General features: G+C 42.1%; 1 protein-coding gene across 2 annotated transcripts in view; it reads left to right on the top strand.

The window, feature by feature from the left end:
* The window catches only part of GRIK1 (glutamate ionotropic receptor kainate type subunit 1), a gene marked incomplete at its 5' end in the record, with an annotated part of 174,974 nt that overhangs the window by 104,393 nt on the left and 50,804 nt on the right, over nucleotides 1-19,777 (top strand). For both annotated transcript variants that reach the window (XM_084261976.1, XM_084261975.1), the window contains 3 exons: nucleotides 9,033-9,086; nucleotides 10,796-10,969; nucleotides 15,505-15,648. In XM_084261976.1, coding sequence (XP_084118102.1) covers nucleotides 9,033-9,086; nucleotides 10,796-10,969; nucleotides 15,505-15,648 — 372 coding nt within the window. The remainder of the gene's footprint in view (nucleotides 1-9,032; nucleotides 9,087-10,795; nucleotides 10,970-15,504; nucleotides 15,649-19,777) is intronic.

The raw sequence follows: 19,777 nt of genomic DNA, 5'->3' as shown, positions 1-19,777 counted from the left end.
ACACCAGGGTCTGCTCCATCTGCAGACACGCCCCCAGCACAGGCAGGCAACATCTCTCACCTCCTTGAAGCCTTGTGTATGCTGGGAAAGAGGCAAAAATCCACCTTACACACACTTTAGCCATGTTTCCTTGCTGGGGATGGGGCAGTGAGGAATACAGCCAGGAGCATTTCTGCTGCCAGCCTGTCTCAAAGCTGAAGGCACAGGCAAGGTAGGAAAGCTGCCACCCTTCCTCCAGCTGTGCCCGTGCCACCAGAGACAGCGGCAGCAGCAGCAATAGCTCTGCAAGCAGGAGCCATCTGCACCAGCACTCAGGGTGCACAGTCCATGGCACAACGTGTTTCCCAGGTAGGGAGGGCAGGGGATGCCCAAAAGCTCTTTCTAGGCATGAAAGGATTAGCACAGCTAGAATTACGTCCTGAAAGAGTTGGGATATGGAGCTGTGCTTGGGAGTGTAGAGCTACCCAAACCAGACTCATTACCAGGCTGTGGGACCAGGGGAAGTGACTTCTTCGCTTGCTTCTTTTGACCTTTTGTTTACAAAAGAGCAGAAAAGACAGATTACTTTTCTTGAACAAGACTATCTTTTGTTTATTTATAGCTTCAACTAAAATACCACTGAGCCACACTTCTTAGTGCACGACAAGAACAGGCGAATCAATAACCTAATTTAAACAAAATACAAAGCCTGCACACAGCTGACTAATATCTTCCCTAAACTCACACATTTCCCTTTCTATCTGACATGCTGCAGAGAATCCCAGGCTTTCACAGTCCCCGAGCAGCTTAACGAGGCCTGGCCCTTTCCTCACTCAGATATGGAAGGAACAAGAGGAAAAGGTGATTATTAATTGCTGCCTTTTCCAGTAGTCGCTTTGAATTTTCTCTCCATATTCCCTCATGAGGGTTGGCAACCTCATGCACGGCACACGGCTGCACGGTAACCGGCAGCTCTGTTGCCTGTACCAGGTAACTGTCCAAACCAGCAGCTCCCCTGCCCAAAGTGACCCACACCACACACATCAGGATACTCCAAATTTACTTGAACCAGGAGGGTATCCCAGCAGGGTTTTCAAATAAGACATACCACACCAGCAGATCCGATGGAAAAGGTTGTAGCTGGTTTGTCACTCCCATATTCTGCTTGAAAATCTTGGCTGCTGAAGCTTTAACGCTCATGAAGACTGAACAAATCATCTGACTGAGATCTCGTGGAGAATTAGATGTCAAAAGCAGGAGCTAGGTGCATTTGTGGCTTTTTAGGGTAAAACTGTGGTCTCCAAAGTCCCACTCAGGGTCTGCTTAAGATCTGGAGAAACCTCCCTGTTTGCCTTCAGTATTGCTTGTCCTGCTCTGCCCTGATGAAGCTTAGCACCTCTCTACTTTCCCAGTCAAAAAATAGATATCCCCGAAAGAGTGTGAGATAGCAAGGCATCCTCCAAACTTCCCTAAGACTAACGAGACTGAGTTCCATATACAAAGGAGCTGGAAACACATTCTCAAGGAAAAATCTGCTGGTTATAACACTTCACAGAAATATTTTGTGGGCGGAGATTTGATTCTCTGTCTAGACTAGGTAGACATCCTACAAGTCAGTTAAACCTAGCTATTAGAAAGTGCCACCTGTTTTATGCACAATCTTCTAATATATCCCACACATACTGTATTTAGCCTGATACTGCCTTTTTATATGACAAAATTAGTTGAAGAGGTTAGTTTGCTATTGTTAACCTTCATTTTGTTCTTCTAACATACCGAAGGCTGACATAGATTTTACTGCTAGGCAAACTCGTCTTTCATAATTATGTTGCTACTAGCCTTAAATTAGCTACTCCTTCCTCCACAGCTCTAAAATAAATATCATTAAATGTACTGTATATTTTATCAGGTTTGAGACACTTGCAGAGCATTTTATAAAGACTTCTCTGTTCCCTTTCACTATGTGACAGACAGAGAGCAAAATAATTAATTCAGTCTCTACAGAAGTATGAAAACTGAATGTCATCATAGTATATATTGCAGGTACAATAATAAATGTGAACATATAAAGCTTCAGTTCCTTCCAGTAACTTGACAGGTAGGCTGAAGCCCACTCTCTGCTATGAAAAGGCAGGATTAGCTGTGCTCTCACTGCTGATGGAGAAATACCAGTGTTAGATGCCCCCAGATGCCTCTAAGCCCGGGGACGAGAAGCAGAGGCATTCTCACCTTCCTGGCTCTTTTTCTTCTCTCCTTGGTTTTATAAAGGGGAATTACTGATGGGGGAACATCCTCTTCTGGCCATCTAGTTACTGCTGAATGGTATCAGATGGCAAGAGTGTTGGTCCTTAGGGCACACATGGGGTAAAACAGTTGTAAACACCAGGGGCACAGCAATGGTGTGGCTGGGTATTTCACCCTGAAACTTGGCTTGTGTGCTTCAGTACCCAAAACTAAATGTAGGTCTCTGTGGAAGTAAATGTCTCCATTGCCCTGGAAGCTTTATTCTGAGATTTAAAGACACAGCAGCACGAGCTATAAATCAGCGTACAGCCTTGTGGGATCCTTGCTGTGTGTTAACATCCTAGCTGCACTGTGCCAAGACCTCTGCTTCTCTGTTCTTGTCAGCTGTGCTGTCTAGATGAAAGCTAAAGCAATCACATAAACTCAGTGCAGTGCAATCTGTGTATATCTTGCAGGTGTACTTAGTTTTTCTTTGCTTGGAATATTCACTGGATGGTGCAAATGCAAGTAGACTTTCCAACTGACACCTCATGGCTAAACTGAGGAAGTGTGGTCTGGAGGATCAGGTAGAGAGATGGATTGAGAGCTGGTTAAAGGGAAGAAGCCAGTGAGTTTTGATCAATGGGACAGGGTCTAGCTGGAGGCTTGCATCTAGTGGAGTCCCTCAGGGGTCAGTACTGGGACCTGTACTGTTCAGTTTATTCATCCACAACCTGGATGAGGGAATTGAGTGCACTGTCAGCAAGTTTGCTAACAACGCAAAACTGGGAGGAGTGTCTGACACATCAGAAGGCTGTGCTACCATTTAGTGAGACCTGGAAGGGCTGGAGAATTGGGCGAGGAGAAATTTAATGATATAAAACAAGGGCAAGTGTAGGGTCTTGCATTCAGCAAAGAACAACCCCAGGTACCAGTATAAGTTGGGGATGGACCTGTTGGAGAGCAGCATAGGGGAAAGGGACCTTGGGGTCCTGGTGGACAGCAGGATGACCGTGAGGCAGCAATATGCCCTCATGGCCAAGAAGGCCAATGGCATCCTGCTGTGTATTAGAAGGGGTGTGATTAGTAGGTCTAGAGAGATTCTCCTCCCCTTCTGCTCTGCACTGGTGACACTGTATCTAGAATATTGTGTCCAGTTCTGGGCTCTTTAATTCAAGAAGTACAGGGAGCTACTTGAAAGAGTCCAGCACAGGGTCACAAAGATGAAGAAAGGCTGAGGAACTTGGGTCACTTTAGCCTGGAGGAGACTGAGAGTTGATCTCATCAATGTCTATAAATATGTAAAGGGTGAGTGTCAGGAGGACAGAACCTGGATCTTCTCAGTGATGTCCAAGGATAGGACAAGGAGCAATGAGTGTAAGCTGAACCATAGGAGGTTCCATGTGAACCTGAGGAAAAACTTTTTCACTGTGAGGTTGACAGAGCACTGGAACAGACTGCCCAGAGAGGCTGTGGAGTCTCCTTCTCTGGAGACATTCAAAACCCACATGAATGTGTTCCTGTGTCACCTATTCTAGGTGATCCTGCTTTGGCAGGAGGGTTGGACTAGATGACCTTTTGAGGTCCCTTCCAACCCCTACTGGTCTGTGGTTCTTTGATTCTGTGATTCTATGAAAGTGTGCTTTCAGTCTTGATACTGTAAGATGATATCCATGCTGGAGTTTGAAAGGTAATGCTGCTGCCCCAGCTCCCTGGGATCTCTTCAGGAAGCAATCACAGCTGACTGGGACACTCTGCCAAGACATTTTTTCTGTCCTATTGCTATGGCCCTTGCTTCCAGCCGGACCAGAATACTAGCAAAGTATTTACAGAATATATCTTATTTCTTGACATGGCTCATGTCCATGTTGGAGGAACTCTACACCACTTCAGCTAGACTGCTGCTGTGACTGAGTGGGATGCATATTTCTGGTGAGTTAAGTCATGTTCAAGTAAAGCTGCCTACACAGAGTTCTGGGAAGCACTCTAAGCACAATATAAACCTTTTATTTTGAACACTTGAGAGGCAAGGAGGCAGAGGAGCTTTTATTCATTACGGTATATCTTGCTGACCTTAGAAAACAGTGGTGCTAATTAACTGGATAATGAAATGCATTCATTTAATGGTGATGAAATTAAATAATAGCATGAGTGAGGAAAATTCAAAGTGAAAGGAGGCAAAGTATTTGATTCAGTTCCCGTTAATATGCTTCACCATCATTCTGGTTTTATCCCACCTTGACAGAAGACTGACACCAGCTCTAAATGAGGTGGTCATTTTTACAAGGTAAACCAACACTGGTTGGAGCTGGGATATGATGCAAGCCAGGAACAGCGCACACAGAGAGATTTTACAGATGTAAGACAGTCTTTTTGTTCACTTTCCATCAGCTGGCTTTATATAATTTGACCGCTGATGCTGTTTCAGATTCACATTGCAGTTCATGACCCACAGCTAGAAGTGCATGTCTGCAAAAGACAAGGCTCAAACTTCTGATCTGAAATGGATAATTAGAGATGGAATTCTCTTTATCTTCCTTGCCAAGATAATCCAACCATATCTGAGTTTGGCAGGACAGATTTTATACAGGGTATGATGGATAGGAGATCTACAAGGAGAATGGAGAATATTTTAGCCTGGTTTCACTAGTTTACATTCATCTAAGTTCCACAGTAAGTAAAAGCTGTTATTATTTAAATAGGACATTTATATCAGATACATAATTATTTAAATAATTACATGCAAAGTTATTTAAATAGGAATGTGTAATGAAATCCCATTCAGTGTCTTACGGGCAGCTGTACATGCACAAATCAATCTTGCTGCCTTCTCTCCTCCCAACTGCTGCGCTCAGAACAGGCTCTGTGGGAAGAGCCTCTGCAGCTGCTTTAAAAGGTACTTCACAGGTGTCCCAACCTGAAAGGAGTCTTTGCCCCTGAGGTGCTTTTGTCATTGTCTCACTCCTGGTAGTTCCTAGAAGTTGCTTTTCTTCTATGTGTTGTTGTTGTTTTCTTTGCAAGAAAACAAGTCCTTGCAGCTCTCTTATTTATGCTAATAGGAGCATGGCAACTCATTAAGGCTTGGGAGTTGTCAATGCTTTTCAGTGTCAGGCATGATACTCATAATTTGTCTCACTTTTGCTTTAACTTCTCCCCATCTCCTGATTTTCTAATACCATCCATCAGAGTGGGAACTGGATACTTTCATTAAATAATCACTCAATGGGAATTTTACTTAATAACCATGTTACCCTATAACACAATTTAAGTTTTTATTACAAATTATTATTACAAAAACCCCATGAATAAAAACTACCCTACTTAGACCAATCTACAGATCTAACATCTAATGTCACAGTGATGTCTAGGTGCTATATAATTGTTAACTAATCATCATCTTTAATGACTGCTAGAGGGGAGGACAACTAGTAAAGGCTGTTCTGGTGACCAGTGCTAAGTGAGGGGGCAGAGCTCTACGGCAGATCAAGGACCAGCCTGGGACAGATACAGATTCCTTAACCAGGCAAGGACATTATTATGTGTGACGCTTAGAAGCTCCCTTCCAGCAGTCTGCATCTTCAAATCTTAATTGAGTCATTGCTAATATTGGAAATACAAAATTGACATGTTGGTTTTGGTTTCCTGGGCTGCTGCAATTCTTTCTTTGGGTGCAGGGTCCTTGGCAAATTCATGGCACCTTTCCTGCAACTGCCATTGGGAACACGTCTTGGTTATGGCAGGTAACATTACTGGCTGAAACTTGCTTTTTGCATGCAATTGCTTTTGGTTTTCAAGTGTTTTGGTTCTGGTTTTGTTGGTTTGTTGGTTTGTGGGTCTGTTGAGGTTCTTTTGGGAGGAGGGTTGGTTTTTTTCAAAGACAATCCTGCGGGATGACTTTTGAAATCATTGGTATTCACAGGTATCTGTGTGTTCCTCCAGCTCTGATTTCAGTGCATTACTTGGGAATCAATGTTCTTAAAAAAGGTGTTATTCAGAAAGGTGTTCAGGATGCAGACTCCTTTCAGGCTACTATCCTTGGATTTCACAGAACCACAGAAGGGTGAGGGTTGGAAAGGACCTCTGGAAAACATCTAGTTCAACCCCCCTGCTAAAGTCAGATCACCTAGAGCAGGTTATGCAGGATCACATCTAGGCAGGTTTTTAATAACTCCAGAGGTTCTCTGGGCAGCCTGTGCTGGTGCTCTGTCACCCTCACAATGATGAGGTTTTTCCTCATGTTGAGATGGAACTTCTTGTGTTCAAGCTTGTGCCCATTGCCCCTTGTCCTGCCACTGGGCAACATTGAGAAGAGTCTGGCCCCATCCTGTAGACATCCACCCTTTAGATATTTATAAGCATTGATGAGATCCATTCTCTGTCTTCCCTTCTCCAGGCTAAACAGCCCCAGCTGTCTCAAGCTCTGTCAGCCTTTCCTCATACAAGATTTGTTCCAATCTCTTAATCATCTTTGTAGCCCTCCACTGGACTCTCTCCAGTAGTTCCCTGTCTTTCTGAACCAGGGACCCCAGAACTGGACACAGAACTCCATATATGGCATCACCTGGGCAGAGTAGAGGTGGAGGATAACCTCCCTTGACCTGCTGGCCATGGTCTTCTTATAGTCCTTCAGGACACCATTGCCTTTCTTGACCACAAAGGCAAGCTGCTGGCTCAAGAAGAGCTTGTTGTCCACCAGGACTCCCAGGACCTTCTCTGCAGTGCTACTTCCCAGTAGGTCAACCCTGAATCTGTACCAGTGCTTGGGCCCTTGTTGAATTTCGTTTGGTTACTCTCTGCCCAACTCTTTAGTCTGTCAAGATCTCACTGAATGGCAGTGAAGCCTTCTGGTGTGTTAGCCACTCCCTCCCAGTTTTGGATCATCAGCAAATTTGCTGAGGGTACACTCTGTCCCCTTGTCCAGGTCATTGATGAATATCCTGAATAAGACTGGTTCTCCATTATCTAACTATTTCTACACAGGAAAATAGCAGTTCATATCTTCTGGTAGCAGAAGTGAGATGACTTGATGCCAGTTCTATCTCAAGGTAGAATTAAAGCTGTAATGAATCAATAATTTAAATCTGGGTATTTGTATCCTCCTGTTTACACTTAGTAGTATGAACATACTTTCATGCTAATGTAACCCCATGGACTGACTGCAGACATCCTGAAAGGGACCAAATCAGTTTAGGCCATACGATTGCCTGGGCTCAAACCACATTTGTATAACCTATGGTATGTGCCCCATGTGAAGCAACTGGGTTATTTCAATACACTTTCAGTTCAAATGAGACACATATCATAAAAATTTCAACTCTTCCTATAACAAGAACATTAGACACAGAAATCCAGTCGCTCCAGGGACCAGAACTGATCCCAGCCAGGTCAACTGGGAAACATGGAGCACAACAGCTTCCATTGATTATATGTAATTTTCTGTGCCTAAATAGGGAAGAACCATCAGTCTCCAAGTTTACTAGACTGCTCATTTCTACAGGTAATAAAATAACTCTAAGAAATGGAATAGAAGAGGATTAATAAAGTAAGAAATAAAAAAGGCAATTTTGGCATGTAAATTCAGTGGAGCATTTCAATACAATACTTGCCTTCTGGCTTGACTTTTAGTGATTGGAAATGGATTGGTTGTTTGTGATTAACACTGAGCTGTTTTTATTATCTCCTGCAGCTTACAAAGTTTAGATCTTTTTAATTTTTAATTTTTTTTTTTAATGTGAGGAATTGCCATACACAATCACACAACTGGTTTTCAGAGGGTTTTGCCATGAAAAAGAGTTTTGGCAAACCAAATCACACTGTTTTCCCCTGCCTTTCCAACAGCTATTCAGGTACTGCTAGAAGTGTCATACAATGCTATTAACAGCAAATACTTATGTTACTGTGATCAAGATTGAATAACATTTAACTTTTGTCTGTGTTACTGTCACAATGAGTTCTTTGGTGGTTTCCTAGCTCCTAATTCCTCCTCCTCTTCACAAGATCTCAGAGAGGGTAAAGTGGTAATAGTGTGCATGGATGCTGCAAGAGGCGTAGGTGATGCTGGGCTGAAACTGTAAAGAATCCTGTTATAACTTATCAGGGGTGTTTTATATAGGAATTCCCAGAGATTTTTAGAGAGGGACTGAGGGAAAAATAAACCTATCATTCTCGAAAATTTCTGCAACATAGGGCCAAGGAAAAAAACCTCTTCTGCCTGAGGTGGCTAGTCAGTATGCCTTTAAATGCATCCTTACCTTGCAGACCATCAAAAGGTCTGACACTGGAAAATTAATCCAGACCAGAAATCCTTTCATACCTGTTGTTTTGACAACCTCTCACGGACCTGCATTCCCCAGGAGGAACAAAAGGCTTTTATAGAAGATTTTTTGTTCCTTTTTGTTTTTTTCTATTTTACCTCCATGAGGACTCGTGTCTTGTTCTCACAGGGTAATGCAGAATTAAAATAACCCCCACAGCTAAGCACTTTTCCCTACAAATTCCATTGTCTGCCAGTAAATTCCTTTGTAACACTTCTAAACTGCAGGCTTAAAGAATTTAACTTAAAAAAAATCAGCTCCTCATTATCACTTGTCATTTTCCTTGTTTAAGAAGTTTTGCAATCTTTAATCTCTTTCACGAAGAGAGGTGATAAAAACATAATTTAAATACATTGTGATATTTTTGCTCCTGAAGAAAAATGTAGGTTTTATTGTACTCAGGTTTTCATAACCTATCACACCTTGTCCAGATTGACCCACGCTTTTCAAAAGACAATGCAGTAAACTGAAAGTGTCTGGTGTAAAGTACATTCACCTTTCAACCTCTTTCAACAGATTCTTTCCATGGGAATGATGACCGAATACTACCACTACTTTTTTACAACACTGGTAAGGAACTCTTAAGATTGGAGGGTGAATCTTCTGGTTGCAGAGAAGATAACGAAAAATTTACACTTTTTCTAGGAGATTTTGTTGCCATTATTCAAGGAAACCCTGAGGTATATGAGCACTAACGTTCAGGAGTCACAGTTCTGTAAGAAAGCCATCTCTCTGGTTAATACTTTAATAGAATGAAGATTAATTGCAGCATTGTGCTTAAGGAGGAGGCATTGGTATAGATGGATCAGAGGAAAGCAAAATAATGAATGAATGGCTTTGCAGAGGAGACATGGGCAAGCACCAGGGGTGGTGTGGTTCATTCCTAAAATGTTTAATTTATTTATAAAACCACAAAATCTAAAATGTATAAAATCACTTGGGAAACTTCATAGTAAAAGAAAAACCCTAAATTTTATTTTATGGTACAAACTAGAAGTACTTATTTCGGTACATTTCCTATATTTTATCTTATATGCTATATAAATACATATAAAAATATATTTCAATCCATGCTTAAGATCCATTTGTCTTGTAGACCAGAATGACAGCAAAGAAGCAGTGTTGCTAGAACAGCCTTAGAGGGCTGGATATCTGTTCATGTGCATCAGGTTATTCTTTATTTCTCTTACACAGAAAATTTTATGTGGAAGTGAAAAATCGTTTTGAATCCAATAGTCAATTCATTAATCAGAAAACACTCTCTAGCTGTTTGGAAATTGAGGTAGTAGCTTGAAATAGTTCTCTTCAAGGCCGTTTTAACATCAAGAAAAATGTGAAAATTTAGGATTTATGGTGGAACATATAGTTTTATAGAATAGCAGTGAATCCAGCATAACACGGTAGCCACTACCAAAAATATGCATGAGATAGTATAGAGCACATATTAGAACAAGCAGTAAGCAGTGGTGGTGGTATCTCACCATTGTGGTATTGTAAATGTTGACATTTTGATGGTTGCTGTGGTATTAAACCATGACCAATGCATTCATCATTTTACTGGCCTGCCAGGATCAGCAAAAGGTTGTTTTGAAAAACAGCCTTCGGGCTTTGAAAAGCAGTTATCATATTTCCACTGCCTGATAAATACAGCTGTGGAGCGCGCCACACAATTATGTTGCTTAGAATATCTATTGTTTTCCTGCCCTGTAGACGCTGAGCACCGGAGCGCGTGGGCTTACTGTGCGCTGCTCTGACACCTCCATTAGACATACTGGCAGCAAGTCACCTGAAGCAGGCAAGGCAGGAGAAAAATGGGATTCATAAGTAGTAAAAGTGTATCGCTCTTGACATCTCTTGGAATTTTCCTTCCCCAAGTTGAGAAATAAACTTGACATTGGCTGGCTAATTCCTCATGTTGGTTTGTCAGAACTGTAACACTGTTAGAGGACTGCTGTAAATTAAAATTAGATACCGCTATGCGGGTAGGTTGTGAGCCAGTGTTGTTGTGGGGAACTGATTTTCACGTTCCAGCAAAGCAGATATGTGGTTTGCCATAGATTTCCCACAGCTTTGGTTTATTCAGATTTATAACAGAAGTGGTCATGGCTAGGCTTTGAGGGTAAGGAGAGCGTTCAGAGGGAGGGGAAAAAGAGGAAGAAAAAAGCACTTGAGCTTTGGATTGAAAATCAAATACAATTTTGGTCTAATCGTGCCTTTTGAACATTTTGCTTTAAAAAATACTATATCTGGTTTTGTTTGTTTTCTTAATGGTGATTTAGGATCTATTTGCATTAGACCTGGAACCCTACAGATACAGCGGAGTAAATATGACAGGGTTTCGCCTGCTCAACATCGAGAATCCGCAAGTTTCATCAGTCATTGAGAAATGGTCAATGGAGCGTCTGCAGGCACCACCAAAGCCAGAGACGGGCCTCCTCGACGGCATGATGACAGTAAGTGAACAACCACAATGATGCCAAAGGTGTTTACAGTGTGTTTTGCAATGCTTTTCTAGCAGATGTGAACCAGCCTCATTACTGCTTCTTTTCACAATGCAAATGCTGAAGCAGCATCCCCAAAACAGAATTCCTTTCACCCATTTCTACCCAAGAGCACATTTGGCCAATGAACCAGTGTTGTATTGATCTGTGTGACAAACCACTGCTGGGCAGCTCTAGAAATGAGTGACAATTCTCCATCATGATGCCGTAAGGCTAACATCATTCATCTTATTGTTGTCAAATGTATATACTTCTGCCTCATTTCTCTAATAACATTCTGGATGGAGTGAAGAACATAGCAGGAAATAAAAACTTTCAGATCAGGCATGCGATTTATAACCTGCAGGGAAAGATATTGTACATGTGGACAGGTAATAGCATTTTTAAATTGGAAAAGTGCCCTTTCTCTTCATTTCCATCATCTACAGCAACTCTGGCTTTTAAGATATAATTTGAAGATAAATGAAAGGTATCATCAAGACAGGAAATTAGGATTTCCTCCCTACCACTCCCCCAAGAAGCAAAGGAAAGAATAGGAACAATTACATGGACAGCGTGACTCCATTCAGTTTTGCCGGGTGAAGGGTTGGCACCTTTTCGCAATATAAGATAATGTATCCTATGTACTGAGTGGAGCTCGAAGTGGTATGAAATAGACTTTATTGCAGATGATTGCAGGGAAAAATTTTGAAACATCCTAACATCCTGAAGAGAAGTGCATTATGTGGGCTACCTCTAGCATTTCAAAAGGATGCTGCTTGTTTGGGCAGTGCCATTGTGCTCGCTCATACGCAAAGCAGAGGAGAAAGCTGCCTCTGGGAACTTCTGATGTGCATACATGGGCCCTGTAAGGGTATTCACCTGCATTCACCCTACTGAAAAATGAGGGAAGGCAAAGTCATGGTTAGATTTTTAGTCTCCCCTTTGCATCTCTATAATCTGTTAGTGTCCTTGTTGCTCTGAAACAGCAAGAGCACCAAGGAAAGCATCTTTCTAGTTGGCTGTGATCATTTAAATATTCATAGCAAGTGCTGCTTATTCAATTTGATGGAGAGCTGCAATACTGTTATATTTCATTAGATAATAAGGCTATGACAAGCTGCACAATATAAAGAGATCTGGATCACATGTCCTATTGTTAGCTCAGGATTTCTCCCTTCTGGTTCACGCTATCTTGTTTGCCCTGGTGTCAGCTTGTGGGAAGTCAGCAGAGCACGACCAAGAAAGTTTTGAGTTCACGTCCCACTTTATGCCCATATTGCACACAGAAGCACAGTTGTCCTAATGAGATCTTTGGGTTTCTTTGCAATCATTTAAAAAGAATACAAAAATCAGAAAGACAAGTTCCAGGCCTAACCCTTAGCTCTTTTGTTTTTATGAACAGGTACAGGCATCAGTATAAGGTGGTTTGCTTCAGAAAATGGGGTGACCTTTTGTTCCTCCATGCCACCCCAAGTCTTAAAACAGAACAACAGTGAAGGAAAAATAAAAAGCTAAGGGGGAAATGCAACCTCCTGGTTGCTGCACGGGAGGATGGATGAGTAACAAGTTACACAAGCACCAGGTTCAAACAGCCAAGCCTGGCAATGCTGCCAATATACAAACAATGCAGGAGGCACCATGTTCTCATTTAAAAGCATCAGTGGTCTGAGATAGGCGTGCAAAGCAATGTATGCATTAAAGCATTTTCACCCAGTCTCCAGAGACTGTTGGCCTGGGACACAGGCACTCTGGTGCTCAAGTAGAATTTGAACCTGAATGCATGTGTCCCCAGACTAATGTGAAAAACAATCTGAAGTCCGCTGACATTGATAGGAATCATTCCACTGATTTTGAGGGTGTCCTGGTTTCAACTTGGAGAGAGTTAATTTCCTTTCTAGCAGCAGGTGGAATGATGGGGACTTAGGATGGGAGCAGTGCTGGTAACACACTGATGGTTTAGTTGTTGCCCAGCAGTCAGGGACTTTTCAATTGTTCGTATCACCCTGCTAATGAGAAGGCGGGGGGTGCTCAGGAAGCTGGGAGGGGACACAGCCAGGACAGGTGACCCAAACTGGACAAAGAGGGTATTCCATGTCAATTACATCATGCTCAGCATAAAGGGGGGCTGGTGGGGGAGGAGAACTCAGCCCCAGGACACACAGTTTTGGGGATGGTCTGGCTTTGGGACAGCTCTGAGCTGTACGGCCTGAGTTGTGCGGTTCAGTGACAAATTGCATTGTGTATCACCAACTCTGTATATTTTGCTATAAAGTCCTATTATTATTGTATCTTTATCTCTGCTATCCCAGTAGACTATCTTTATCCCAACCCAGTAGTTTTTGGGGATTTTTGCATTTCTTTTCCTTCCACCCCCCCGCCCCCTAAGTTCCCCCCTACACCCTCTTAGAGAGAGTGGCTGCATGATGCTTGGCTCTCAGATGGGGCAAAACCACAACAGAGGGATTTTGGATCAGGCTCTCAGTCTCTAGGACTGCTTAGAACAAGTATTTGTTTCAAGTCACTTACTGCTGAGAGCAGCTGTTACTGTCTCCTCCTGGCTGCCTCACCATTCATAACGTTTTCAATTTCCTCTGATTGTGGGAACAGTGTTTGGGGTAGATCCTGACTAGTGTGTCAAGAGCGAATCCTCATCTGCAGTATAATAAGATTAGTTGATAAATTCAGATCACATTTGATTGCCAGCAAAAACCTCCAATGCCAATACAACTGATGCTGTTGTAATTTACTAAGGTAAATGAAACAGACAAAGAATCAAATCCATTCATTTCCCAAAGGAATTGCATGGGAAAAGAATAAGAAATGGATTAGTTTTGCAGTTCATATAAATGAGTCCAGTTTCTCATCTTCAGAGTGAGTACTATTTTTTAAGGACCCTGTTTAATTATTCAGTAGATTTACAGGAGCTGTAAGCACTTCATTTTTACACCATCCCTGCAAATTAAGTGAAGCATGGCCATTCCCACCTCACACACTAGAGCACTGAAGCACAGTGAAAGTGAAAGCGAAATTTTCTAAAACTTCCCAGCGATAAAGCGTGACAGTGTGCACAATCCCAGTTTGAGGCTTACTGTGCATATTTTTAAACCAATGTCCTGGTGCTGGCCAGGACAGAGTTAAGTTCCCCAAGCAGCCAGCACAAGTGAGGTGAGCTGGTTCAGGCTGTTTCCCACACCATGTGACATCACATTTGACTTCATATGTGCCATCCCCAGTAAAAGGAGCTGGTTGACGAGGGGCAGCTCCATGCAGCTCCTGGACAGTCTGAGTGCAGTCCAGCATTGGGTTGGTCCTTCCATCAGTGCAGTGTTCCATGTTATCACCTCGTTGGGTCAGTCAAATGCTCAGTGTTATCAGCAGGTGTGTGTATTCTGTCCTGGGCTTTGTTGTCACAGTGCCATGTCAGTAATGGCCCTTACCCCAACCCATGGTGCTCTGTCTGTTTCTCCTCCTGGGTGAGGGAAGGGTGCGGGGTGCTCAGCTGCTGGCTGCGGCTGGACCACAACAACCAATAAACTCATTCTCAAAAGAAAAGCAGATGCACAACCAACATCCAGCAATTTTAGTAATATTTAGATGTTTAAGAAGGGCTATATTCATCTGTCCTTAGTTGGATAAAAAGTTAACTGTCTAAGTTCAACTTAATCATCAGAAAAAGGCGCCTCAAAAGGATAGTTTTCCTCTCTTCTAAGACATCGTGGGAGGTATGGCAGGGGAACAACCCTGGCCAAATCTCCGTGAGGTCATTTCAAACATGTGTGACAAAACAACAAGATCCTTGAGGTCAGCAGACACTTAGAGACAGCAGATACCTGTCCGGTGGGATACCACCAGATGCTCAGTGGTATTGACTGCCCTGGCAAGCAGGGCCTGCCTACCCTTTGGGGAGGAAAGCAATCCCACAAGCACCATGAGAAGAGCAGCTATGGGTAGCTAGCATGGTCTTACATGGACAGCCCTCCCACATACCACCATGCCATGCCACCATGCCACAACAACCTGCAGGCTAGGCAGCAACTGGCTGGAGCATCTGCCTGGTGCTTTTGAATGACACCTCTTGAGGTGGTGAGAGAATTTGGCAAATCCCACAAGGAAATGATAGAAGACTGAGTACTGCAAAGTGCCCTAAGACATGCCTGGAGGATGAGATCTGCCCTGCTGTATCACCTGAGGCTTGTTAAAACTCCTCTCCATGCCCCAGAGATACCTGTGTGCTACTTCCTGCTCCAGACCCATGGACCCCTCTCTTCCTGTTGCTACTCAATGTAGTTTTCTTCCTAATGCTCACCTGAAAATACTCTGACATGAATATAAACTGAAAAACATTGGGTTTTTTTTTTTTTATGTCATATTTCCATGGAGAGCCCAGTAGTGGCTTTTTCCATAACAGTTGCCTGAGGGAATGGTTCTCAGCAGAGAAAAGCAAGGGCTGTGCACAAAGAAAGGGGCTGGTACACTAAAGAAAGTATTTCTGTTTTTTCTTGCAGACTGAAGCAGCTCTGATGTACGATGCTGTTTACATGGTAGCAGTGGCCTCCCAGCGTGCCTCCCAAATGACTGTCAGTTCCCTGCAGTGCCACAGACACAAGCCGTGGCGTTTTGGACCCAGATTTATGAACCTGATAAAAGAGGCAAGTGTAGACCATCTGCTTATGGTCAGCCTAATCCTTTCGTTCTTCTTTGCTGCACTGGCTTGTGTTGTTGCTCCCTGCTCTTTGTCACGTGCTATGCTCTGGTTTCTGGCACTTGGATGCCCAATTCTTCCTCACCTTCTTAGCAGAGAAACACTGATTTACACAAGGCTCTGGTCTGCATTCTGGTGGAGACTTTATCCGGTCTTTGAAAACCACAAAGTACTAAACTGCAGGTGTGATAAAATGTCAGACTAACACACTATAAGACCGCCCATAATTTTTGCTCAGTTAATGTTATTGTTATGTCATTATGGTTCCATATAATTTCTAAACATATATGATAACTACCAACAACCATTCTAGACATTGAAAGAAAAGCAAGTCTGTAGCTTTCCCCTTGTTTCACCACTTAATTCCAATTATTTTGCAGACTGTTCAATCAGGAATCAATATCTATAAAATATTTCAGCCAGTATTTCTAAAGAAGTTAATTGCTTCATGAAGTCATGCACTCTCTCTCTCATAAGAATGCATCACTGAGCTAACATGATCACAAATGTTTGAAAAAATGTATATTTTAGCTGAAATGCCTTCACTCTTCCAAAAGTTCAGCTTTCATTGTGAGTTTCAAATGGAAATTTTTCCTTTAGGGAAGTGTGTGGAAATGGAAACTGGAAATTATGTGGAGTTTCCTGTGTATTTTTCATCTTTTCCCGCAGCTCTTGTCCATGACAGTGTGATTTTATCAAAGCCACATTCATTAGCACTTGTCTAAGTAGAACGGAACCGTAGGCTGAGGTACGAGGTACGTTGTGGCAGCACGTTGGGCTGTACACCTGAATCCAGAAACACTGTAGGAGAAAACTGAAAGACAAGACATGTGGAGGTTACAGAACATGTAGAAGAGCTGTCATCACCTTCTCCAAACCTTTCTAAGTTATTTTTTTTAGAATTGCCACTGGCAATACACGACATAGTGATTCACCTACATAGAAAGCACTGCAAGTTACTGAAACAGTACTCTCCACACAGGGAGTTTTATGGATTTTAAGGTTCCTTTGCAAGCTTCTGTCTTTGAAAACATAAAGAAAAGGGTTTTTTTTGTTGGGGGGGGTTGGTTTTTTTGTGTTTTTTGGGGTTGGTTTTTTTTTTTTTTTGAGTAATCCCAGTACTCAGGGACCTGACTTAAGAATTAAGGAAGCTTTGAGATACCTTTCTCATTGCAACACAATCATGGGAATACCCAGAGGAGACAGGGAAGCAGCACTGGTAAAGATTATTTCTCTCGCACTGACATCAGCTGTGCTGCATCCAGCTCCCTCACTGGGGAGGAGGTGGGAAGACAGTAGCAGGCACAGTAAAGACCGGAGAAAATTGTCTCATAAGTGCCTGTAATAAAGAAGAACTTCTCCCTCCCTTCTGATTTGATCTAAGTGGGAACCTTAGCTCTTGTATTTCTCAAGCTCAAACTAAGCAAGGTGGCATTGCTACTCATACAATTTCCTGTGCATTTTAAGAATAATTATAGTGAAATTGAAAGTTAACAAAAGACTTTGTATCAGTGAAAGCATCTGTGTAATTCTACAGCGGTGACCTACTTATTTTGGGTGATGCTAAGTATATAGTATAAGAGTCCTGAGTCCTAAACCAGAAGAAGTACTTGGACCAAGAACACCAGACATATCTCAGCAGATCCAAGTCAAAGTTTAAACAGTTATACAGTTCACATTTATCATATACAGCTGGCTTTTCTTGCATGGAGTGAGATATGTGAACTAACTGCTGATTGTTTTGCAGATAGTGTCTTTCATGGTCAGTAAAACACCAATTTAAATACTGCAGGATTCTTATCTTCCTGCTTCTGTTATAGCCAAAAAAAGATGTTTGATAAAAGTACAGGATAAGGTTGTCCTGGCTGTGGCTAGGATAAAGTTAATTTTCTTCCTAGTAGCTGGTATAGAACTCTCTTTCGGATTTAGAATGAGAGTGGTGATGACAGCACACTGATGTTTGGGTTGTTGCAAGGCAAGGTTTACCAAGTCAAACACTTTTCAACTTCTCATCCTGCCCCACCAGCAAGCAGGCTGTGGGTGTCCAAGAAACTGGGAGGGGACACAGCAGGACAGCTGATTCAAACTGCCCCAAGGGATGTTCCGTACTGTATGACGTCACACTCAGTATATAAACCTGGGGGAAGCTGGCTGGGGTTGCAATCTCTGCTCAAGAACAGGCTGGTCCTCCACCAACAAGTGATGAGCAATTGCATTGTTCATCACTCATTTTGTATATTATTATTATTATTATCATCATCATCATAATTTTTTCTTCCTCTTCTGTCTTATTGACCTGTCTCTGTCTCAGTCTAGTGCATGTTAGTATCTGGTTTGCTCAACAAAGGTAGATGAACTGTATACATTAGGGATGAAGCAAAGAGACATGGAGAAAAAAAGTCAAGCAGGTAGAATGATAGTTTGGGCCCACATAAGTAAAATTTAATTTTACTGTTTTGTGATATGGTACTGGAAGTCTGAGGAGACATTTTACAGACCGGTTTGAAGACAAATGTCCTGTACTGCAGTCTAAAGGAATAGTTTTCAGAAAAAGAGTTTGCATGCAATGAGTCCTGCGGGTTCTAGAGCTTACCAAGTACTTCAGTGGCTCTGTGGTGGTTATTTGCACTTTATTTCAGTAGTGATAAGAACTGCAGTTATCTCGTTTGATTTGTGTGCTACTGTTATAAAATGCCAGGCTTCTGACAACAGAAAGGACCGCAGAACCCACCTGGACATGAGCAGAGGTCAAGGCGCATAGCCTCCAACTCGTATAGCAGCTGATAGGCTGCTTCTTTCTTCACTCAGAAGACAGCAAATTAAATTTTTTTCAGTCTGTCACTGTACTGTCAAGATGTCAAGGTTCAGGCCTTATCCTGTCCTCAAGTACACGTCAGTTAGCTTCTTCCTGAAAGCAACTGGAAAGTGAATACCTCAGGGCAAAATTTTGCCTTTTCATTCATGCTGCTCTGAATGCGTGAGCATTAGAGTTGGTTTCTGAATTGTCACAATACATGAAAACAAAAGATGGCTAGTTCAAAGTGAGAGTACTCCTCTCTTGGCCTTAAGACTTTGAGTAGTAGACTTAGAGCAGTAGTAGATCCATTGTCTAATTTTTTTAATGACCAAGAGTGCTGCTAGCAAGACCACAGGAGAAAATCACTAACAAAAATGTCTGGGGCTATAGATTACTCAATTACAACAACAAATAAGAGTAAACACTTCTATGCTTTAAAGATCTCAGGAGCTAATACTGACTGTAAGAAGCCTTTAAAAATTTGCAGATAAAAGCGAGCCTGACCAAAGGGCCCCAGCCCTGAGCATGGCTTTAAGGTCAGAGAGGTCACCAGCTAGTTCCCACGCAGGAGGATGTTACATAAAATACCCTGCCTGGGATCAAGATTCTTCTACAATAGCTCATGAAGATCTTTTTAATGAAAAGTAAATCCCTGTTAGAAGCTTGTCTTTCTCAGTGACCTCATGTCATTGATATCTAAGTGATATTTTAATCTTTTAGCCCTTATGGAGGCACTTGCAGGGAGTACATCATGTCCAGAAAGAAAAAGGAGATCATTGTCTCTCTTCAAAGAGGAAAAAAGGAGAGAAATCATGATTGTGCCTTCCTAAAAGGAAAACATATGTAAACATGAAACAGCTGTTTGTAACTGAATGATTAAATTCCTTGGTCAAGTCCACTTTAAAGAATAAGTCCCAAAATAATGGCTGACAGTTACTCAGTTATCATCTAGAGCAATGTGAGCTCCCCTCACTCAAATCCAGTGACAATTAGAAGAACAACTACATAGAGAAGTATTTCAGAAGGTAGAGATGAAAACTTTTATCTTGAGTGACACTATTAAATCCCCTCAAACAGAATCACACACACAAATCTCAAAGATTAAAAGAAATCTGAAGCATTTACATCTACATTTCAATTTATGTTATTTTTGACGTGACAGTAATTGATTCTTTTGGTGGTGTGACATTAAAAGCTCTGAAGAATCATCTGAGCTGAATCATTTATGTAGAGTAACATAATGACCACAGAAAGCAACAAGCTAAGGGGACTTGGTTAT

The sequence above is a fragment of the Gallinula chloropus genome, assembly GCF_964237585.1.
Source record: "Gallinula chloropus genome assembly, chromosome: 1".
In the NCBI taxonomy this organism is placed as follows: Eukaryota; Metazoa; Chordata; class Aves; order Gruiformes; family Rallidae; genus Gallinula; species Gallinula chloropus.
The sequence above is the reverse complement of the archived record's forward strand: the minus strand, read 5'-3'. Positions and strand labels throughout refer to the sequence as shown.